This window comes from Agelaius phoeniceus, chromosome 1 (genome assembly GCF_051311805.1).
Source record: "Agelaius phoeniceus isolate bAgePho1 chromosome 1, bAgePho1.hap1, whole genome shotgun sequence".
Classification (NCBI taxonomy): domain Eukaryota; kingdom Metazoa; phylum Chordata; class Aves; order Passeriformes; family Icteridae; genus Agelaius; species Agelaius phoeniceus.
In genome coordinates this window covers 110,436,771-110,458,854 of record NC_135265.1, presented here as the reverse complement: position 1 = coordinate 110,458,854, position 22,084 = coordinate 110,436,771, and the positions used below count along the sequence as shown (strand labels likewise).

General features: G+C 36.7%; 1 protein-coding gene across 4 annotated transcripts in view; it reads left to right on the top strand.

Annotated features, from left to right (window-relative positions):
• TRAPPC8 (trafficking protein particle complex subunit 8) overlaps positions 1-22,084 on the top strand; it is a 52,734-nt gene that overhangs the window by 5,108 nt on the left and 25,542 nt on the right. For 2 of the 4 annotated variants that reach the window (XM_054628248.2, XM_054628239.2), the window contains exons 2-14: positions 590-784; positions 3,372-3,455; positions 6,167-6,256; positions 7,569-7,743; positions 8,131-8,284; positions 9,422-9,503; positions 10,926-11,173; positions 12,751-12,866; positions 14,107-14,257; positions 15,610-15,710; positions 17,206-17,311; positions 18,835-18,966; positions 20,927-21,151. In XM_054628248.2, the coding sequence (XP_054484223.2) occupies positions 590-784; positions 3,372-3,455; positions 6,167-6,256; positions 7,569-7,743; positions 8,131-8,284; positions 9,422-9,503; positions 10,926-11,173; positions 12,751-12,866; positions 14,107-14,257; positions 15,610-15,710; positions 17,206-17,311; positions 18,835-18,966; positions 20,927-21,151 (1,859 nt within the window). The remainder of the gene's footprint in view (positions 1-589; positions 785-3,371; positions 3,456-6,166; positions 6,257-7,568; positions 7,744-8,130; positions 8,285-9,421; positions 9,504-10,925; positions 11,174-12,750; positions 12,867-14,106; positions 14,258-15,609; positions 15,711-17,205; positions 17,312-18,834; positions 18,967-20,926; positions 21,152-22,084) is intronic. The other 2 variants (XM_054628274.2, XM_054628256.2) reach the window with 1 other exon arrangement.

The following is a 22,084-nucleotide window of genomic DNA, read 5'->3' as shown; positions in this document are numbered from 1 at the left end:
CAGCTCTCTTGAAAGCCCCCTGTAGGTACTGGAAGGCTGCTCTAAGGTCTCCCCCCTTCTCCAGCAACCCCAACTCTCTCAGCTTGTCTTTTAGGATATGTTAATTTTGGATGAATGAATACTATGTTATCCCTGTCAAGTTTCTTAAATGCTATTTATTTGTGTGTGTGGGATTTCTTGGAAACTGCTGATTCCTTGAAAAATGATGTGTTGAGTGAAATCCATACATGGTTCCTATGGCTTTTCCATGAAAGTTGATATGTTCTACACGGAAGGGAGTGTATCAGTGTAGGATGTGCATGTACTATGTTAGATGGAGTGGATATTCTTACCAACTAAGATCCTATGCTATTCATTAATCAGTCTGCCTAGATGAGCCTAATGTTGAACATCAAGTAATTTTTTGTTACCACCTTCCTCCCCTCCATTTTTGGTAGTCAAGTATTATGGACTGTGATCTAAAATTGATGATGGAGAAGTTTAGTGGAGCAATCTTTAAAGAGAAAATGTGTTGGAAAAAGACTAATTTATGACAACTATTTTAACTCTGTCACACTCCTCAACAAATCCTCTTCTTTTTCCTTTTTAGTTCACATGAGAGATCCTAATAATCAGCTTCACATCATTAAAAATTTGAAGATCGCTGTCAACAACATCATTACTCACCCACCTCAGCCCGGTGCTATTCGGAAACTTCTGCATGATGTTGTGTCTGTCAGTCAGCCTGCTGAAGGACTGGTAGCTAATGTGATCACAGCTGGAGATTATGATCTCAACATCAGTGGTATGTAATGCTATTGTATTTTTCATAATGTAAACTGAAATTGGCTGAGAGATTTCTAGCCTTCATTTCAGCTTTGTGGCATGTACTAAAATTATTCAGAGATGCAGTTTTGAGACATTGCTTTTACTGAAACCTTGGATTTATCGAATAGTTTTGGCTTTATATAATGCTGAAAGAGTGGTTGAACTGAATTAATAATTTTAATTTTCCTGGTATTGTAGTTCTTCTCCACTTCTGCGAAATCATTATTTTAATGTAGCCATTAGTGATGCTTTCATTGTGTATTTTCTTGTTACAAAACTGATACAGTGACTTGTTGCACTTGGCTGAATAAATGTCAGAACTTGGTGTTGGTACTAATGTACGGCTTTATCTTGAAGTTAGTTAGTTATCTTAGTTATCCTAGCTTCTTTTATTTTTTATGATAAAGTCATAAAAAGCTTAAGGAAAAAGGACTGTGAGGAAAAGTGCATGATTCCTTTGATTCTTTGTCTTTTTTTTTTCCCTGTGTGGAACTTGTGCTTCATATTTCACTGTCAAAATGACTAGAGTATTCTAAAGATGTTTTTTTTTCTCAGATCTCCAAGTGATAAGGTATTGTGAATAATGCTAAATGAGACCTGATCTTAGGAGCTGAGAAGATTGAACTCCTCCCAATTAAGACCCTAATCCATTAAAGCTTCTGAGCATGTACTTAGTTTGAAGCTTGTATGCACTGCCCTATTTAAACATGCATAATTTATTGTATTTAAAGTTCAGCCTGCAGTGAAGAGTTTTGCTCTGCTATAGAAATAGACTGATAAAACTTTGTGAGGATTAGTGACTAATGTTGCTGTAGTAAATTCTTTTTTAATGTTGATAATGGAAAAATGGCATAATCTCATGTCTTGGATACCTAATTTACAAGATATGTCTTTAGCTTGATCTCCCGTGTTGGTTATAAAGCAAAAGACTTGAGCCTGGAAATTTCTTGTTTTTGAGATGTGTTGAAAATCCTACATTTTGTCAAATTTCTGTGCCCTTCTTTATAGATCACATTGGTGAATTGCCATTTTGCTATGAATTTTTTTTTTGATGGAAAGTTTGCTTCAATTTTAGAGATGGAAAAACCCTAAGAAAGCAGAATGATATCAGTGAGGAGACTTTTCCATGAGGTTTTTAATGACCTTAGTTTAGATGTTGAAAGAAGGGAAGAAAAATAGTGGCTATACTAAGCAATGCTTTGTAGTTACAGAAGCAAATATCTCTCCTTTTGTTTTCCATATTTGCTGATGGAGCCTCAGATGTACAAATTACCATGTTTGACTATCTTTTCTCTCTCAGTGATTAGGTTCCTATTTCCATTCACACTGGCTATATGCTTATTTGGCAGGAGGAGAGCTGTTTAAGATCACAAAGAAGGACAAATTCATGTAGTAGCTTTGTCATTCAGTGGAGCTCTGTGTCACAAAACACTGACAGTGCTGTGATGGAGGAGTTTGTATCCCATTACAGTGTAAGAGAGTATGAGTAAATACCAAGTAGGGTTTCTTTATGCTTAGATGGATATGAGTATTTATTAAGACATTTAAGGCATTTTTTTTTCAACTTTCTTAGAGCATTTTATTCAAACCAAGGGATGCCTTCATTCCTGACAGCAGAACATAGTCATTTGGCATTGCAAATGGGAAATGTTCTCATCAGTTCTTAATTTGTTCTTTTTTGGGAGTGAATTAGTTTTCTAGGATAACGATATTAAAAGATATTTCCTTAATTTTAATGGTGATCAAGTGCAGTCTATACACTGTTTAAGAAGCTGAGTTATGTTTCTGGCACTGGGGTCATAATCCTGCTCTTTTTTTGATAAAAGTTTTGGAACTGGTGTCTTGTATTGATTTAATTGTTTGTAATCCTTCTTCGTTACAGTTTTGTTTAATATTCTTTTATTTCCATAATCTAGTGCTGGGAGACTCGTTTGTTTGCTGAAAAGTTGCTCGTGTTCAGCCATGCCTGCTTCTCCCATGTACTGGTGCATGTAGAAAGTGAAGAAAAATGATCCCATTAAAGAGCTAAATTATTTGAAAGAAGGAAAGACTTTTTTTCTACTAGATCAGTTCCCTGGCTATGTTTGTTCAAGGCTGCATGCTATAAATGCTGGCATGAGGCATTGGAGGAATATGTTTGAGATGAGAATGTTGGGGCAACCACTTTCAGCAGCTAATGTATTCAGGCACTTTTAACTAGTACTATAGGCTTGGAAATCTCACAAGTTAGTGCCTTAGATTTACTGTCTTCCATCTGGTAAAATAAAAATAAAGTGTAGATACAAGTTAAATCTTTGCTACTTGATAGAATTTCCATTTTTGTTTGAGCCTGGAATTGGGGCTGAACTAGAAATTAATATTGATTTCCATTAAAATACTCTGTCAAATGTTGAGAAGCTTGAAATATTCATGATTAAGGTTAGCTGGAATCAAATCTCCTGCATGCCCCTCATGGGCCTGCATGGTGTAGATTTTTTCTACTTCACGCTACCAGAGTGTAAAAGCCGAGAGTGTGTTTGCATCTGACCCTTTTTAGTATAATAATATCATGTTTTTTCTATCAGATCGCTCAGTTAAGGCTAGTGTTCCTTGGTACAGTAATTGGAAAGAGACACTGATGGAACTGAACACATCCACGTTTTATTCAGGTATTTTTTTGTGGTTGGTGCTGATTTGCCAAATTGCCCTTTACTCCTTTTCCATGTGCCCCATCCACCTTTCCTTACCATCTGCTACAACTGTTCAGCACTTTTCCAGACGTAGATGTGTGTTCCTCCATTTTTTCCCCCTAACTGAAAAATCGTTGGTGGTGGTTGTTTTAATTTTTCTTTTAATCACATTTCTACTCCTGTTAATCAAAATCATTTGGTCTTTCCATACAATCAGTAAGGGTGGTGGTGGTAAATTACCTGATGCTGTTAAAAACACTGGATTGTTTGATCCTATGGAACTGTATACTGTCACTATGCTGTATTTCAAGTGTACTTTCTGCTTCTCTGGGGAGCGTCTTTCTCAGGGGACAGTAACACTTTTTAAGTTGGAACTCAACTGCTGACTGTACTTAGAGCACATGTGTCTCTGCTATATTGACATCCTTTCTGGAGTATGATGCTTAAAAAAAGAAAAAGCTCTCTAATACATTTTTATATAGTTTATGAGACTTATTGCTGCCAAACCACATTGGTTATTGATCTCTCAAGGCTCTGCATTGTGGTCTATAAGAGCCAGGTTTTGATGTTTTTCATTTTTATATATTAATATAGTTTATGCCTTTGGTGAATAATATCCATTCATCCTTTCAGTAGTATCTGTTCAGATCCTGCTAATGCCTAAAGGGTACAAAACTTCATTAAGTAGACTTTCCATTATTACGCTGTTATGTAGAAATACTACTTTTTTTTATTCTTAATAAGTTCTGAATGTGTTAACAAGTTTGCCAAAACTTCAGTTCTGTTTCAGCATACTGGAAAAATGCAAAGTGTATGATCTGGGTACCTGAATGGCAGTGCTGGTTTACACTGCTGTAACGTGTTACAGTTGTAAAATTTTTTTCAAATACTGCTTTTGTTTTGAGTATGGTGTGTGTTTATCAAGTATCTACAGTAAGTGATTACAGCCCTGTAAAAGGCTCAAGTGAATCCTGTTGATGTTGCTGTGTAGAGGAAATCCCAGTTTCCTTTGAGGCTGCTTCCAAGGTTTTTAAATAGGCCTAATGAAAAAAGAGGGCAAGGGAACCAATCCACAAAACAGAGTAGTACTTCCCTGTTTGTATCTCTCAGATTTTAAAAAACACACATTTTTTTATTTTGCAGTGATTCAGCTGTAAAACAGAAGTGAAATTTTTTTGCCTTAGGTTGTTTAACAGTGTTTACTTTGAACCAGAGTTACTGCATGGCTTGTTATACTTGTGAAAAATGCGTATGCGTCACTTTCTTATGGCTTACTTTTAATAATAACAAGCTGTGTTTTCCTTAATTTAAATAGTTGGCATGTTTGCATATAGGACTCAGTAAAGCCAAGAGCTTTTTATATCCTAGATGAGTACTCAGAGAACAGTTTCTGGAAAGGCTATAACCAAAAGCTGGAAGTTTGTCTCCTATTAGGCTTTTTTTAATGTGACATGTGCTCACTGCTAGACTGAATTCAAGTGTGGCTGTGTCCGACTTGTGTGTGTCTGAAGCCAGTCTAAGATGGCTTGACAATGTAGGATTGAAGAAAATGCATTAAATGAATGCCATACAAGATAATGCCAACATAAAAGTGAACCTGTTTCCAAAATTAGCTTAAGAAATCAAAGTGATGGTTTGGCTTGGTTTTTATGAGGAGGTGCATGAGAGCCTTACAAAGCATTAGATATTTTTATTTACTAAAGTCTAGCAATGTGGGTTTTTAGGGTCATATAAAGAAAATACCTTCAGATTTTCTTCACAAATTTTTTTCTGTGCTAGTTACTGTTTTCTAGTTTGCAGATGAGATGACAGTGGATTCCAGTTACTTCAGTGTGAAATCAGGTTATTGAAAGTGAATTGATTTTGCTCTGGAATCTGTTTCCCACTCAAGGGAAAGGGGTTGGAGAACAAAGATATAATAGAACAGGCTTAAAAGAAGAAATAATAGTTCATTGTTTGACCTATAGCTGGAGTGGAAAGAAATGGACAATATTAGGTTCACATTTTTTTGATGTCCCAGACATCCTTGGTTTCCTTTGATTTGTTACTCTTAGGAAAATGAAATCCCTATTGTGAAAGGGCCTTGAACTTGGCAGGTTAAAATTATTAGGCATTAATGGCACAACTTAGATCTGAGGTTTTATCTTCTTGGATCTTTGCCAGCTGAACTGTTTGTTTTAGCAAGGCATGGGAAGGGGACTGCTGTCAAGCCAAGTCAGCACTTGTAGAAAACAGGCAGCATAGGGTTTTGGTAATCCTTAGCTCCTCTACATACTCAAAAATGAATTTTGTTTCTTGGTCAATTCTTACATCCCTAGCCCAGAAATTCAATGACTGTTAGAAGAATTTATTTCTTTCTTTGCCAAGTGTTTGAGTGTTTAAAGGGATGGTAAAGAGTAGTGGTTTAACAAGAACTCAATACATGTGAGCCTGAAGTGGTGAGGAATGTGGTGCTTAAGGTGCTGTTCAGTTTCACAGGATTTGATTCAAGTGTTACTGTTTCTCCTACTTGTGTTGCATCTAAAATACTTTCTCCTTGGACTGTTCCTCCTTCTTTCCCCTGCCATGCAAACCTTGTCAGAGTTTGCAGGCTTCACTCTCAGGTGTAGTCTTTCATACTTCCTTTTCATTAATGGGTAAACAAGTTTCACTGAATAGTCTAATTTGTCCTGTTTTATTGTGTATTTCAGCTACTACTCCTTGGTTTGAGTCTTACAGAGAGTGCTTTCTTCAGTCCATGCCTGCCTCTGATCACGAATTCTTAAACCACTATGTTGCATGTATCCTTTGAATGTTACAGACCGCTCCAGGGAAGGCTGCAACAAAATGTAATGTAGGAGACACTGAAAATGTTGCAGTAACTCTTTCACAATTATGATTTGAAGTCTATATATTTTTCTTCTATGTCTGACTACACAGACTGGTTTCATAAGGGCGTCAGGGTTTTCTTTGTGACTGTTTGGCCTGAGTTTTTTTATAGTGTTCCTATTGGGTTTTTTCCCCTTCTTCACATACTCTTTTTATGTCAAAGTGAGCTCAAAGACAATACCTGTAAATGAAACTCCATTATCCTCGGACACTTTCTGCTGTAGCTCTTGAAGTGTCTCTTGTCTGTCCCTTATCTACAACAGAGGAATGTGTATTTGGGATGCATCTGCTGCTTTTTAATAGCTTTTTGTAAGCAGATGGAGTGGTGGAGGTTGGGGAGATGATGTTTTGGAAATTTGGTGAACTTTGAGCTATGCTGGATAAAAAGAAGTCTGGAAAGATGCCTGAATGCTTTCACTTTTTTTTTAACCAAAGCTTAGGCCTAATTTGCTTGTCTACAGGGAAATTGAGAATAATCACTGTTTCATGATGTAGCTGGTGTTAAGCTTTACAGTAATTATGATACTGCAGGTTTTATGACACTCCATTCCTAATTCTGTACTGAACATTATAATTTCAGTATAGTGGAAAGGTATTATAATGGCCACACCTGTGCAGAATTAACTTTGCAAAATACTGATTCTGGCTTCTGAATTTTAATAACATTTAAATTACAGCTTTGCTTTCTGGCTTCTCTGAAGTAATGTTTTTTGATTTGGTGAGTAGATGTAGCAGGGTGGGATGTTCCTTATTAATGATTGTGTAGTTGAGGTAAAAATCTGACCACTTCTGCTTTTTACTCGGGTGGTGTTGCTGTGTTTATGAATGCTGGTGCTTACTGTTGTTCAGGTGATAACTTAAAGCCCCAACTCTCCTTGGAGGTTGAAAGCTAAAATGCAGTGGGGATGAATTTCAGCTACATGTTTGCTATGTGAACATCTAGTCTCTATCTAAAATCTTAAATTGGCTATCATGTAGCAGCTTAAACTTAGATTCACCATCAGAATTGGAGCAAACTCCTGTTGCATCTCATTTTACACATGTTAGTTAGCTGATTGTTTTTTATTGAGAGTAAGGCCAAATTCTGATTGCACATACTTTTGTGGCAGCATGCTTTACATACCTAAGTATTGTATCATCTATTCTATTTTATATACTTCCTGTTTTATTCTATGATCGGTGGTGTCCCTTTGTTCTTTGGGTATATGTCCTTAATGAATTCAGGTATGCTGGTAGTTTCTTCTAGTGAACCTGACCCTGTGGAGCAGTTCCTGAAGCTGTCCCAAGAACAGCATCGGATTCAGCACAGTAGTGAATACTCATATCCCAAGTGGTTTATACCAAACACGCTCAAATATTATGTGCTACTGCATGATGTAAGCACAGGAGAGGAGCAAAGGTGGGTCATCTGCCTTCAGTGAGCTTACAGATGAGCTCTTTGACCAAAATGTTTGTGTTGATAAATTCTGTTGAGATTAGACATGCAACAGGATCCATTAGCCAGTATGCTATTATCAAGACAGATATTTGAAAGTATTATTTTTAGATGATCTTCTTGTAAAATGAAATCAATCAGTCCCAGCTTTTGGGGTAGGTGCTTTCTTTGGTAGCTTTCTGAACTAATTCTCAAAGATTTTCAGTTTACTCTTGCATAATGGATTGTTTTAAAAATAGGAGAATTTTCCTTTTGAGCACTGTAGATAATAGTCTAAAATAGTTTGTTGCAGTACACGCTCTAAAGTTAGTTTGATATCAAGACAGGATAAATGTTGTTTTACTGTTTCAGAGCTGACTCCATTTATGAAGAGATGAAACAGAGATATGGAACTCAGGGTTGCTATTTGCTGAAAATAAATTCTCGGGTGTCTAACAGAGGAGCAGACGAACAGATACCAGATCCTTGGAGTCAGTACCTTCAGAAAAACACTATCCAGAACCAGGTATTACAGTGTTCTAAAAACGGATCTTACCATGCTTATGAAAGTCCATTGTAGTTGCATTAAGTTTCACCTTAGTGTTATGTGTTTCTACAGAATGGTTACGCAGTCCAGACACTTCTGACACAGCTGTGGCTTTTTGTGAGGGCATAAGATGAGTCCTCAGTAGGAACTGTTCTCTGTGCTACTTAAGTTGACAGTAAGGAGCACTGAAATACTGGACTGTCTGAAATAGATTGACAGGAACACAGAAATAATAGACAATAAATAAGAAATAATGAGAGTTGTAAGAGGAAACAACCTCAGAAGTGTCGTGTTCATAGCAAATTTCTACCTTCATTTTTATTTGTCTTCCTCAGTCTTAAATTTTTTTCCCTGGGTCTTCTGTACTTCACTAAATAGTCTGGGTGTGTTGTTTTGTGGGAGTATGTGTGGTTTTTCTGATAACTTCTTGTGGGTCTAGTCTGGTCTGTCATCTGCTAAGATTGCAAGGGATGGTGTGTTTTGAGTTTGCCATAAATATCTGTATTTTTGGCTTTAGAACCAAAAATACTCTTTTTTTGAGTTTGCTTTTGACTGACTTGCAGTTATAACTCCTTATGATTAAAAGGCTTCTGGAATCATATTTCTTTACCAAATGTAGCTGTCTGTTCTAGGTAGCCATTCTTGGCATCAGCTGCCACTGAAAAGTCAAAACATTCCATATTCTATAAGCTAAGAGGACCAGTGAGTTACAGTCCACCATAAACTAATCAGATATTTTTCTTTTTTTCTGTCTCATGTGAACTGTGCAATATAGATCTTTGTGTGTGTGAGCTTATTCAGGAACTGCTTTAGGGAATATATTTTTGCTGCTGTAGGCATTGCTGTGCAAGAGTTGGAGTTACTTTGATTGACAGGCAAGCCAGTTGAGCAAGTTAGAAGGTACTTGATTCATTTGGTGAATATAACTTTCATCTTTAAAATAAGACCGTTTATTAAAGCCTCAGAAACTACTTAGAGAAGTTAATACATATGAACAAACACACTACTGTAGTAATTCAGTTAACTTATTGAAACTGACAACTATTGTTTAATGACTTTTGTATGTGGATGAGTAGTCTTAAAGTTCTGACTTTTTTCCCCTCTCTTTTCTGGCAGGATTCCTATGAAGATTATACTGTTGTTTCAAACAAGAATACTGATCACTTGATATCAGATGGCATAGACAGTGAAATTAAAGGTATTTTTGTAGCTTTATGAAAACCTCGATCTTACAGCGTTTACACAACTGTCTTTTGTCTTGGACAGTATTTAATTAGATGGTCTGTTAGGCAGCTCAGAGTAATGGTTTTTTAAATGCTCTAAGTGCCCTCAAAGAAAAATGCTGCGGTACTGACCTACTGGATTGGTGACATCTCCTTAATGAGGTGGTTAATGATGTATTGGGCTCATATTTTGTAAGTCTAAGCATATTGTCTGCAAACTCTGGTAATTAGTGAAAATAGCATAGGTTTAAATGGCCAGTTTTCATAATAATGAAAGTTTTGGTTTGTATACTTTGCTATAACTTGGAAGCTGAGGTTTTGGAGTTTGTCCTTGGTTTTCATATTAAATCTGTAAATGTTAGGGAAGTGCTTAGTTTCTAAGTTGATCGGAAGCATTTGCTTTGGAACTCGGCTTGTGGATGGGAGAGGATAGTAAATGAAATTGAGTGCAAATTATTGCACCCTTAAACACAATTAAGATAGGTGTGTAAGATTCAGATGAGAGGCATCACCAAACAGGGAAAAAGTGAGGTACCCTGCATTGCCTGGCCTGCCTCAGCCCAGATCCTTCATATCTCACCTGAAAGGCTTTTGGAGACCTAGTATGTGTAGGAGACCCTACAGTTGCCATCTTTGTAAGCCCAGATGTAATCTAGGAGCTACCAATTGATCTAAACTCAGGATTAGATTTCATGAGTAATATCCATTGAGGATTTGCTTTCACAGCTCAGCTTTGCTTGGTGCCACATAGAGCAAGCTGATTTTCTTATAAATAAGAGAACTGCTTAAGTCTTAGAGTGAAGCAGTGTCTCAGTCTATTTCAGAGAGCCAAATGCAAGAGTGATAAGCAGTCCTTCTCATTGAACAAAGAGGACTTTGGAGGAAATTGTTTTACATCATGATTGCTTGGAACAACATGGAAAATTAGATTTGTTTTGTTGGTTTTGTTTTTTTTTTTTTTTTAACCTTAAAACATAAACAGAAAAAAAGAGAATGGACCCAATGGAGCCATTGTAGTAATTGCTGCAATCCCTACTTTGATGAATGCTTTATTTTGATTTTAATGTTTCCACAGTTTTCCTTCAAAGTTGTTAATATTAATCAGCATACTGGAAGATTTTTTTGCACTGTAGTTGAGGACCAAAACTGAATATATTTAGTCATGTTGTAATTCTTGAGATTGCCTGAACTTTCTGAGAATTGCAGGGATGATACAATAGTCAGTGCTCAGCTGCTGCCTGCTCAGCATTGATGTGTAGTGCAAAACAGTTGGTGAATTGCTTTGCTTTCCAGAGTTCTGAGTAAGGGAAGCTTTGAAGTAGGTTAGTAAAAAATGACCTTTTAAATATTTAAGTAGCTTTATACTTACTGGAACTTTTATTTCAATCTTTCAACAGATAGCTTGTCAAATAACTTTAAGACTCACCCCCTTCAACTGGATCATCCCAGTGGCAGTTTGGATAGCACTGATTACATGAAGGCTTCTACGTCACTTCAAGACTCAAAGAAGTCAAATTCTGGGACACCTCATGGTGCTTGTTTAACTCTCACAGATCACGATCGAATTAGGCAGTTCATACAGGAATTCACATTTCGGGGACTTTTGCCACACATAGAGAAAACAATTCGACAGCTCAATGATCAGGTCAGTTTACCCTTAAAAACACTTTGTGCTATAATAAGGAAAAATGGTTAGAGTATAAATCCAGTTACCCAGAAATCTGTTTTGACAGTATTACTTCCTTCTGCATCTAACGATTCAACAGTCTTGCTGAAAACTGTTAGTAGATTTAAGAGAAATAACTGAAGTTTTCTCATTATTATTTAATTTGTCTTTTATAAAAACAAGAACTAATTCATATCAGCAACTCCAGTGCAAGGTGGCTTCTTGGTGAAAACCTGTGTGACTTGTTTCCAGGGAAATCTGTTGTACCTTAATATTCTATGCTTTTGGATTAATCTGGCCTGGGGAACAAAATAGACTTTGTGTTTCAACATCAGAATACACAACTAAATTTAAGAAATTTATTTAATCAATAGTTGTCTGCAAAAAAAGCTGTCCCCCTCAGTTGCTACTTGACATGGAAGAAATGCAGGGACACCCTGAATTGTGTAATTCTGTTGATTTCAGCAGTTTTTGCAGCTGAGTATGCTTCTCTCAAACTAGCATTTTTTGGAAGTGACATTAATATCATGTCCATGTTCAGTCAAGGTCATGCATTAAAGTTATTTGCATCGCAGTGAAGTCCTTTATTTTACAAGTGTTTCACTCTTACATGGGCTTAAGCAGCTGAAGAGATGGATTGACTTGCATTAGTGCAATCAAATTACTGTATTCACATTAAGTTTTGGACCCAAATATCAGTCAGTTGTCTGAGTTCTGGTTTTATTTTGATTGGATTGTCTATTCAAGTTATAGTTTGAGGGCTTTCCATATGTATGAGGGTCATGTTGTGCTAGGAATGCTCACTCCCTGAATTGACTTTTGGGAGTTGGTATGTGCTGACCATATTTACATTTAGTAAGTTTTATGGAGAAGCATTAAAAAGAAGTGGTTACATAAAGTGTAGCAAACAGGAATGCAGTGATATATTCCTAGTCCTGGTAAGAAAAGAGAGATGTTCTGCTTTTTAAAATTATCTTTAAAGAGTGATTATAGTTTGCCTTATAGGACAGGAGTGGTAATTTCCTGCAGAAGTTTCCTTCTAAGTGGAACTTATGTAAAAGAATGAGGTTGTGTAATGTTGCTTGCCTCATACCTTTGACACTTGAAATTGTAGTTCGTGGTGTGATAATGCTTTATGTGGGTGAGAGAGAAGGTTCTTTCTTGGAGTATGCACTTAGTCTAGATTTTAGGTTGGACTACTACCCAAAATTGGATAATCTGATTATTTAGAATTTAGTTTTCAAACACACGTAGCAAATGTTCAGGTTCTTAAGATGTCTGTTTTACAGAAAGAATATAAAAACCTCAACTGTAAACCTCAACTGAGATAAAATAAACATATGAACTATGAATATATAAAAATAAATATAAGAACTTCTGTCTCAATGTCAGATTAATTCTAAGAAAGAGGGTTCTTAGTTATTTTACTCCTTTAATTATTTCTGGTTTATGGAAGACAAATCAATTTACAAGTGAAGTTTGACTTTTTATATTAGTTTAACTTACGTCTCTTGCAATATAGTGCTCTAATTCTCTAATTCAATGTCTTCCTCCAGTTAATATCCAGGAAAGGCTTGAGCCGATCACTGTTTTCTGCTACTAAAAAATGGTTTAGTGGCAGCAAGGTTCCAGAGAAAAGTATAAATGAGCTCAAGAATACTTCTGGTTTGCTGTAAGTAATCTCAGTCCTTATTTTTAGTTCTAAACTGGAAATGTAGCCTTTTTTAGGGGCGGGAGGGAAAGCATGTGTTTGTTTGATGGTGTTCTGCAAAGTGAACTAAACCAGCAGTGTTGTGAATGATTTCAGTTAGAAAAATCATGAAAAGTACTGTGCCTGAATATGTACAATAAAGGAGTAGCAGAACTTAAAGAAGAAGGGGTAAAATAGACTGTAGAGTCATCTGCCTGCTCTATTTACAGTGAGGCTTTCTAAGTTAATATGAACACATGATTTTAAGAGTATTGGTCATAAAAAGAAGCTATGGTTTGTCATGGGGGATTTTTCAAGAATTTGTACAAGCTTTCCCACCTGTCATTACAGCCAAACTCCATGTATAGGTGTTTTTGCTTATGCAGTTTGTTCCAGCAGAGTATTGAGTATATTGCTTTTACAATGTGTTCAAGAGCTAAACTGAAGGGAATTTCATACTTAGTGCACCTGTGTCTTAGTATACATTAAAACCAGGTTTTAAGTGTTAGCAAAATACAAATTCTGTATGATTTGGTAATTCCCTCTGTGGTTGTATAAACTTGAAAAACAACTGTCTTTACCACAGAAGTCCAAATAATTTTGATCATTGTCTAGTCAAGGTTAACGTCCTTGACATGCACATACAGCTTCAAATGTCTGTATTGTGTGTCTTTGGATTCATAATGAAAATGTTGCTAATTCCAGCTTTCTGTTTTGAACTTGTAAGCGTAGTTCACTTCCTACAGCATCTGACATACAAGTGTTTGTGAAAATGTATTTGATTATTGCTGAAGTGAATCATATATATTGGATTAACCAAAAATTAGATTGATGCTTGCAGAGGTCAGGAACTTGCAGTGTTTTGGCATAAAGCATAGTTATTAGTGGACTTATTTATTTCAGGAGAAATGTGGAGAAATAACAACTTGAAGCCAAGTGAGCAGTCAAAGTCTTATTTTTTTTCCTTCTCATACAGTTCTGCTTAGCTCTGATGGTAATCTGACTGAGCAGTTTGAGTGGTAGCTATAAACTCCATTCAGTATTTCTTGGCTAAGAGGAGTGTGTGCTTTCAGTGTTACTGAAACAGTGAATCTTGCTAGTAAGAAAGTAGGATGTGAAGCCAAGTTATGTGTGGAAGCAAGGAAAGAGATTCCCTTTTCTTGGCTGTTTTGGGGCAAGGCTGAGAGAGGACAACTTTGAATTTAAATATTTGTATTTATAGGTATCCACCAGAAGCGCCAGAACTTCAAATCCGGAAGATGGCAGACTTGTGCTTTTTGGTGCAACACTATGAACTTGCATATAGCTGTTACCATACAGCAAAGAAGGACTTCTTAAATGATCAGGCAATGCTTTATGCAGCTGGAGCACTGGTTGGTACTTCATGTAACATGAACATTCTGTGAACTTTTTCTAATAATCTCTAATATTTGTCTGAAGGTAACAAAATGCAATCTCTCTTCTCCACCTCCAAATTTGTAAGGGTCTCCTCAAATCTGCTGCCTATCTTTAGGAAACTCCAAGGTGGTGTAAAATCTGTTTTCTGCTGTTATATGAATGGAATAAAGGTATGAATAAGAACTGGAGAGTTAATTCTTAAAATGTGGAAAGGAGAAAAACTAGAATGCAACCTCCAGAAAAATTGATCTTTAAACTGATAACTCAAAGCCAGACATAAAGTAGCTTTAGAGTATCTCTTTTAGACTTAAGTAAAATACTTATTTGCCAGAAATTCAAGACTCTGTCACTATAAATATGGTATTGTACATATTGTACTCTGTCACTATAAATATGGTTTTTGGGTGTTTTTGAGTGACTTAAAACTTGAAGGCTACACTTTGAGTATGTCACTACTGAATTTCACTCTAAACATATACTCATTCATAATTTCCTCCTAAGAATGATGGTGTTTATGACTAAAATAATTTTAAACAAACTGAATGGGAGTACTGGGGGAAAATGAGTAATTTTATCAATTTTTAGAAGATACATATTTTAAACTTTAGTCTGGTTAACTTGCTAAAATTCGAAACTCTGCTTCATAGACCCATGGAAGCATTATTGTACACCTTTGCATCTTGATTAAAACTTTTACTTAAATATCTGTTTTTACAGTTCAGAAAGTTGCTCTGCATTTGGATAATATAAATAAGCAGAATAATATTAAGAAATCTTAATTTCCAAATTGATGGAAGCTGTCTTAATTGAGAATTTGTTGCAATTTCCTAGTCTTAATGTTTACTTTCTGCAGAAAATCTTTGCTATAATATTTCAATCTGTGAGAAAAGCAGTAAAATTTCAGACTGTGTGTTCACTAGAGTTTCCTTGGAAGCTGATAATGTAATTTCATTTAAGCAAAACTTAAAAAACAGACCTCATCTTAAAATACATGTTAGTGCTACTTTGCAGGAGCAATCTTCCTGATAATAGGAAGTTCTTTTGGATTTGTAAAACTGCACTGAATTAATGCTTCTGCACAATGTTGGGTGTACTGTCAACTGCAAACACTTCTGTGTGTAACTCTCTGGCTAGTTACAAGCAGAGCCATAAATAGGCTGTTGTATTAAACCTTTTATCAGTTACAGTGTATTGGATACTTTTATATGCCAGTAACTGGTTAGATGAGGATCTTGAATCTAATAGCTATTGAAACATGTTCCTCAGTATTTTGAGGTTTATGATTTGTTGAAAAACCGACATTGACTTTACTGGATTTCTCTTGTAGGAAATGGCAGCAGTATCAGCTTTTCTTCAGCCTGGAGCTCCTAGGCCATATCCTGCTCATTATATGGAGACAGCAATTCAGACCTACCGAGATATCTGCAAGTATGTTGTTTACTTTTGTACTGATCTTTGTACAGTGAAAGTTGAAAGATCTGGTGGCTTAACTTTCTTGCCCTGAACAGTAATAGTGTGCCAGATGATCACAAAATAATGGTAACATTTTAAGGAGTAAGATAAACTAACATATCTAGGATAGCATGAAAGGAGATCTGGGCTCTTCTTAACAGAGTGATTATTGAACTTGTGTATTAAATTCACATGGTAGATTTTTAGGTAGTGGGATGGCTGCAAGGAGGGTTTCTGTGAGAAGACAGCAGGAGCTGCCTGTGGCAGAATCAGTTTTCACTCATCTCCAAAATGAACCTGCTGCTGTCCAAGCTGGCAGTGCTGCTGTTACCTCTGTGATAACATATTTAAGAAAGGGTAAAAATAGCTGTGCAGCAGCTGGGAGAAAGGAGTGAGAAAATGAGAGAAACAGCCCTGCTGATACCAAGGTCAGCAGAAGACAGGACTTCCCTGCAGCCTGTGGTGAAGACCATGCTGAATCAGGTTTTCCCTTGTGGCTCATGGAGGTGCATGGGCAAGCAGGGACCTACCCTGTAGCCGGTCCCAAGGCCAGAGCAGGCGGATGTACCTTGGAGGTGGCTGTAGTCTGTACAGAGCCTATGCCACAGCAGGTGGCTGTCAGGAGCTCTGACCTGTGGGGAAACCACACTGAAACAGTTCCTGAAGGACCCAACACTGCAAAAATGATACATGCTGGAGCAATTCTTGAAGAACTGCATCTGTGGGAGGGACCCCACACTGAAACAGGCGAGGAGGATTTGGAGGAGGAAACAGCAAAGGAGAAATGTTATAAATTAATGTTAAAAGACCACAGCTTCTTCTCCCTGTTCCTCTGCCTTGCTTGTGGGGAGGAGGAGGTAGAAGAATTTGGAGTGAACTTGAGCCTGGGAAGAAGGATTAGTCAGGAGAAGGTGTTTTATTTCTGCTTTTATTTATCACTGTGCTATTCAGTTATTAATTGCCAATAAATTAATTTAATCTTCCCCAAAACAAGTCTGTTTTGCCCATGACTAAATGGTGAGTGGTATCCCTGTCCCTTTCTTGCCACATGAGGTTTTTAGTCTGATCTTCTTCTCCTGTGTTGCTGAGCAGGGGGCGTGACAGAGCAGCTTGGTGGGCACCTGGTATATGGGTACAGCTTGCCAGTACAACCTGCTTCTAGTTGTTGGATTTCTTGTTTATCAGATAATTTTATTTGGTACTCTTAAAAACAAAATAATGTTCTAAAAAATGCTCTCCAGCTTTGACTTTCATAATGCTCCTGTTATAGTAGAATTGGACACTTAACATGTCAATCTGTATGTGGTTGTTTTGTGGGGAGTGAACTGTCATATATTTTGCTTTAAGAAGAATAAGCTACAGAACCTCAGTCTGATGTCATGTCTAGCAAATTAGTAAGATTCAAGAAAAAAAAGTTCTCTGAGGTTTATTTTGATAAATATTTATTAATACATGCATGTTTTTACTTCAGGAACATGGTTCTGGCTGAACGCTGTGTACTGCTTAGTGCTGAAATCTTAAAAAGTCAAAGCAAATATTCAGAGGCAGCTGCTCTTCTGATTCGTTTGACCAGTGAGGTAAAACTTAGTAGCTTTTTCCATTTCTGCCCTCTCACTATTTGTTTTCTTACTCAAACACTTCTAGGTTGCCTTCTGATTCTTGTGCTACAGTATTTTCTAGCCAAAGGTAGCAAATGAACAGGTATAGAGCATGAAGTGAAGAAAACTGTGTACACTGTAAGTGAAGGAACTAGTACAGTTACTCTTTTTCTAGTCAAATGACTTGCTTGACTTCCTTAACCATGCTAAATATGTTATCTTTGGCTTTGTAACTAATTTTCTTTGACATCTGCCTAGCTCTTGGATGGTGTAGCTTACAAACTCATGTGTTACAAGTATTAGCATGGCTTGCTAGAGCCATAGTGGACACTATCCCATATATAATCAGAAGTTCTCTATAGTTTAGGCAACTAAGATTACTGTAGCTCAGCTGGTATGAATCATTAGAACCTTGCTGTGTAAATGAAACTGTACACTTCTGTGATATTAATTGGTGAAAATTAGCATGGATCAGCTTCTGACCCAGGAATTGTCTTGCTTTAAAAGGAATGAAGAAAAATGTTGGTGTAGCATCTCCTTTAAAGCTTGGAGGGAAGTTTAATTAGTAGTTCTGATTTCATGGCCAGCTGCACCAAATGTGATGCTTCTGAGACCTTCCTTGGACTGCTTAAGCACGGAATAAATCTGTTTAGTTCTGTAATTTTCTTTCTCAACTGTCTCTGTAGCTTCATTCTTTCCCTTTCAACTTAAGCCTGCTATCAGTGTTTACAAGAGCAGACTAAGTTATTAAAGCAAGGAATTTAAATCCTGTTAGGTCTGCATGGTCATTTTACAGCTTAAAATTGCACATAGTATGCCTGTGGAGCATTTTGGTAGTTGCAAGGAAAATCTTCACTGGATACTATATTGGTGTCCCAGAGTATATTTGTAGTCAAGATACAGACTTGAGCATCACTGATAGCGTGGAGTTCAGCTGTGGTAAAATCAAGTAGATTCTGTTCTGATTGGTTAAAGTAATATAGCTGTGTCTTGGCAGAAGAGAAGTATATAATAGTAAGAAATTGTACATTAAGAAATCAATACGTTCAAAAGGTTCATGTGATAAAAATTCACCAAGTTTCATTGCTTCCTGTATTTTTCAGCCCTCCTGGTAGAGGTCTTATTTTTTGGTTTTAGCCCTAGTATCTGCAGGGGGAGGGGAGGGTAAAAGGTGGGAGAGTTCTTCAGAGGTAATGGTAAGTGTTTGAAACTGTAGCCTGAGTAACTGAAAAAGCAGAAAATACTTCTTTTGTTACTCATACTGAAAAGGGTTCATATATGCTTCGCTAGAATAAGTAAGAACATGATGGCATTGAATGTTGAAAAATACTTTTAGTTATATTTTATGTACTCACATATGTATATAATGTTTGCATATAAAAGAATCTTCAGCTTCACAGAACTCTTACAACTTACTGTCCCTCTTAGCATTAAAACAAGGCCACTGTTACCTTTATGGTTTTATTTGACTCAGGCTAACTCTTCTTTTTCCTTTTGAACAGGATTCAGATCTTCGCAGTGCACTCCTGTTGGAGCAGGCAGCCCATTGTTTTATAAACATGAAAAGTCCCATGGTTAGAAAGTTTGCATTTCATATGATATTGGCTGGCCACAGATTTAGTAAAGCAGGCCAGGTAAGTATTATCTTTCCACATGGAAAATATGCCTGGTATTAGATACTTTGTGTGTCATTAGTCTGGAAAAAGATGCTTAGCATCTGACACTTCTGTGCTAGTCTGCAATATTCTGTTTTGTAATCTTCTGAAAATGATTTCTGGAGTGATCACCCTAGCCTTTTACTTCTGTTTTTGAAGGAATGCCGAAGATCGGTGACTTGAAACTTAAGTGATGTGTGTTTTCATTTCTAGGTCTCATTTTATACACAGTAATTTTGCTTTTTTTGGGCAAAGGAATATTTTTACTCCTGAGATAAGAGTGAATTGCGGGAGATAATTATTTGTTAAACTCGGCTTATTAGAATAGTAGCAGAATTTAGGTGTTTGTTTTTCCTGGTGACTTAAATACATGTTCTGTATTGGAGATGCAGGTGTGTGAACAGTTACTCACAACAAACCAAAGCATCTCTGTGGCTGTTAGACTTAAGTGGCAGTTAAAGCAATACAGATCAGATTGTTTTTACTCCCATTCACATTACTTTGCAGGCAGTTCTAATGGTGGTAGATGAACTTCTTTGGATAGAACTTTTGTGCTTTGTTTCTGCATTAGTTGTGGGATATATTCTGTAAAGATAGCTTGTGCTTGATTCCTGCTGGACTTCTTATTGCTAGACAATAATACAGGAGAATCAAGGTGTCAAATTTCTGTTTTAAACAAAGCCCTATGGTCTTGGCTGGGGATTTTCTCCCACCCTGCCCAATCTCAGGCTCACTGTGCTGGTAAGGACTAGAAAAAGTATTTTTGCATTGTTGGCTTCTGTGAAGTAAGGAATAGTAGGAGTACTTCACCCCCTCCTTGGTTTTCTTCATGCAACAGTTTTCCTGTCTGTTGTTATGACAGAACAGTAATGGCAGGAAGCTATTGATCAGTTTTTCATGTTTTTACTCTTTTATATCCTGTTCCTTTGTCTGGGAAAGTGAATGCATTTTGTAAAGTTTTGACTTTTGTGTAACAGCTCTCTTCGCTGTTTGTGTCTAATATTTGTAGGGATTCTGGTTTCCAAGAAGTACTTTTTCAGTGTTACAGGAAATGTAGCTATTTTATTTTTCCTTAGAGGTACGAAACTATAAAATGGTATTAAGAGAAATCAGCCAGGCTGTTTAGCTGCAGACCATAATACCATATTTTAAAGTGACACTAGTACATGCTGATGTTAAGGATTTACTGCTTGTACTCTCCTGTCATCACCATATCAGTATGAGCATGTATTAGATTTTTTCCCCGTTAGTGCTGTAAGTAAGGGAATGCTGTTGCCATTTTTTAGAAGCTGAGACTTAGCTGTACAGTGAATGTCTATACAGCTGTTCAACACCTAGACTTGGGATTGAATGCCTGGGTCCTGAGGTACGTGCAGGAAAGGAGCTATGTAGCTTACTGGGATCAGTCCATCTATCTCCCAGTGGCTGATACGATGATTGGTAATTTTTCTTGTATGTAGGGCTGTGTTTTGTTGGTTTTCTTGGCATGGATTTTTGTCCCAGATACATATACTGAACAGCAGTTGGCTGAAAGTATCACACTGAAAGTTCAGTTCAGGTGGAATGAAATGTATTACATCTAGCTTATGTCCTGAGGCTTGGCAATAGAGCTCTGTAGACTTTGGCAGTCAGTCCTAAAGGAACTTCAAACACTGTTTTAAAAGTATTATTTGCTTTTCTAACTTACTGCCTGTTACTGTAGTCTGAAAATGTAAACTTAATCTGGAGGCCAGGCTCTGTACTGTAGGAACAAGTACTTTGGTGCTTAGATTAGTATTGACCAGATTCTATGAGGCACAGTTCTGAAACATTACAGTTTGCATAGTGGCAGGGATGTGGTAAAAAATACTTTTCTGACTTAACTGTTCAGTCTTCCTAATGTTATAATTTCAGTCAGTGGATAACAGGAAAATTTGACAAATGACCTTTGTTCTTGCAGAAGAAACATGCCTTACGTTGCTACTGTCAAGCCATGCAGGTTTACAAAGGGAAGGGCTGGTCTCTTGCAGAAGACCACATTAACTTCACCATTGGTCGTCAGTCCTTTACACTTCGTCAGCTGGACAACGCCGTGTCTGCCTTCAGACATATTTTGATCAATGACAGTAAACAGCCTCCAGCTCAGCAAGGAGCTTTTTTAAGAGAATATCTTTATGTCTATAAGGTAAATTACTTCCTTGTCTCTGTTTCTTGAGTAATAAGTAATTTTGTTGCCGCCAATTCTCTATTAAATCATTAAATGATTTTCTGTTTTATCTGCTTTGTTCCAGAGTTTTTTGGTTTCTTTTTAAATCTAGTTGATGTGTTCAGTGTTTTACTTCAGACTTCAAAAAACCTGCACATGCTGCATTTCATGTGTGTAGTGCTTTCACTAATGGGTATAAGTATATGAGTTATTATCACAGTAATGTATGTGTTTTTATTACAATAAAGTCTTCTTTTTGAGGGTCATAGCTGGATTGTAGTTGTGATAATTTTAGAGGAAATGGGTCAGTTCTGTTTTGATCAATTTATAATGATTTTGAGGGCTTTTGATAATACATGTTTAATAAAGACTAGATAGCTCTGTCATCATCCATATAGTGAATTTCATTCTTTATTAAGGATAGAATTTGTTGGATCAAGTGACTCATTGAGTTGTGTTTAAGTTCATGGGTGATTCTGGATTGCAGTATACTATATACATCATGGGGTGTGTAGTGCTGATATTGCCACACAATATGCCATGTAGCTACTGTCTTTTAAAGCTTATGAAGAGAATTTCTGGGGTGTTTAAGTTATGGCAGACCTTACTCAAAGGCTGGTAGTTGAATCCGCAGCTCAGCTTGGTGAGAGTCTTGTTTAATGGTGATGGGATAGTAAATATAGTTTATCAAATTCTGAGTTAGAGAGTCAAGCTTTGCATCAAATAAAGCTCATAACAGCAATGCAACCATGGTAGTAATTAGATTTCAGGGTTAAAATAATTATTCTCCTTTTCCCATAAGGATTTCACAAACTTGAAACACCTATTATAGAAAAAATTAAACAATGTCAAACAGTTAATTGAAATTATTTATTCCATCTTAAAAGTACTTCCTGTTCAAACATTGAGTGT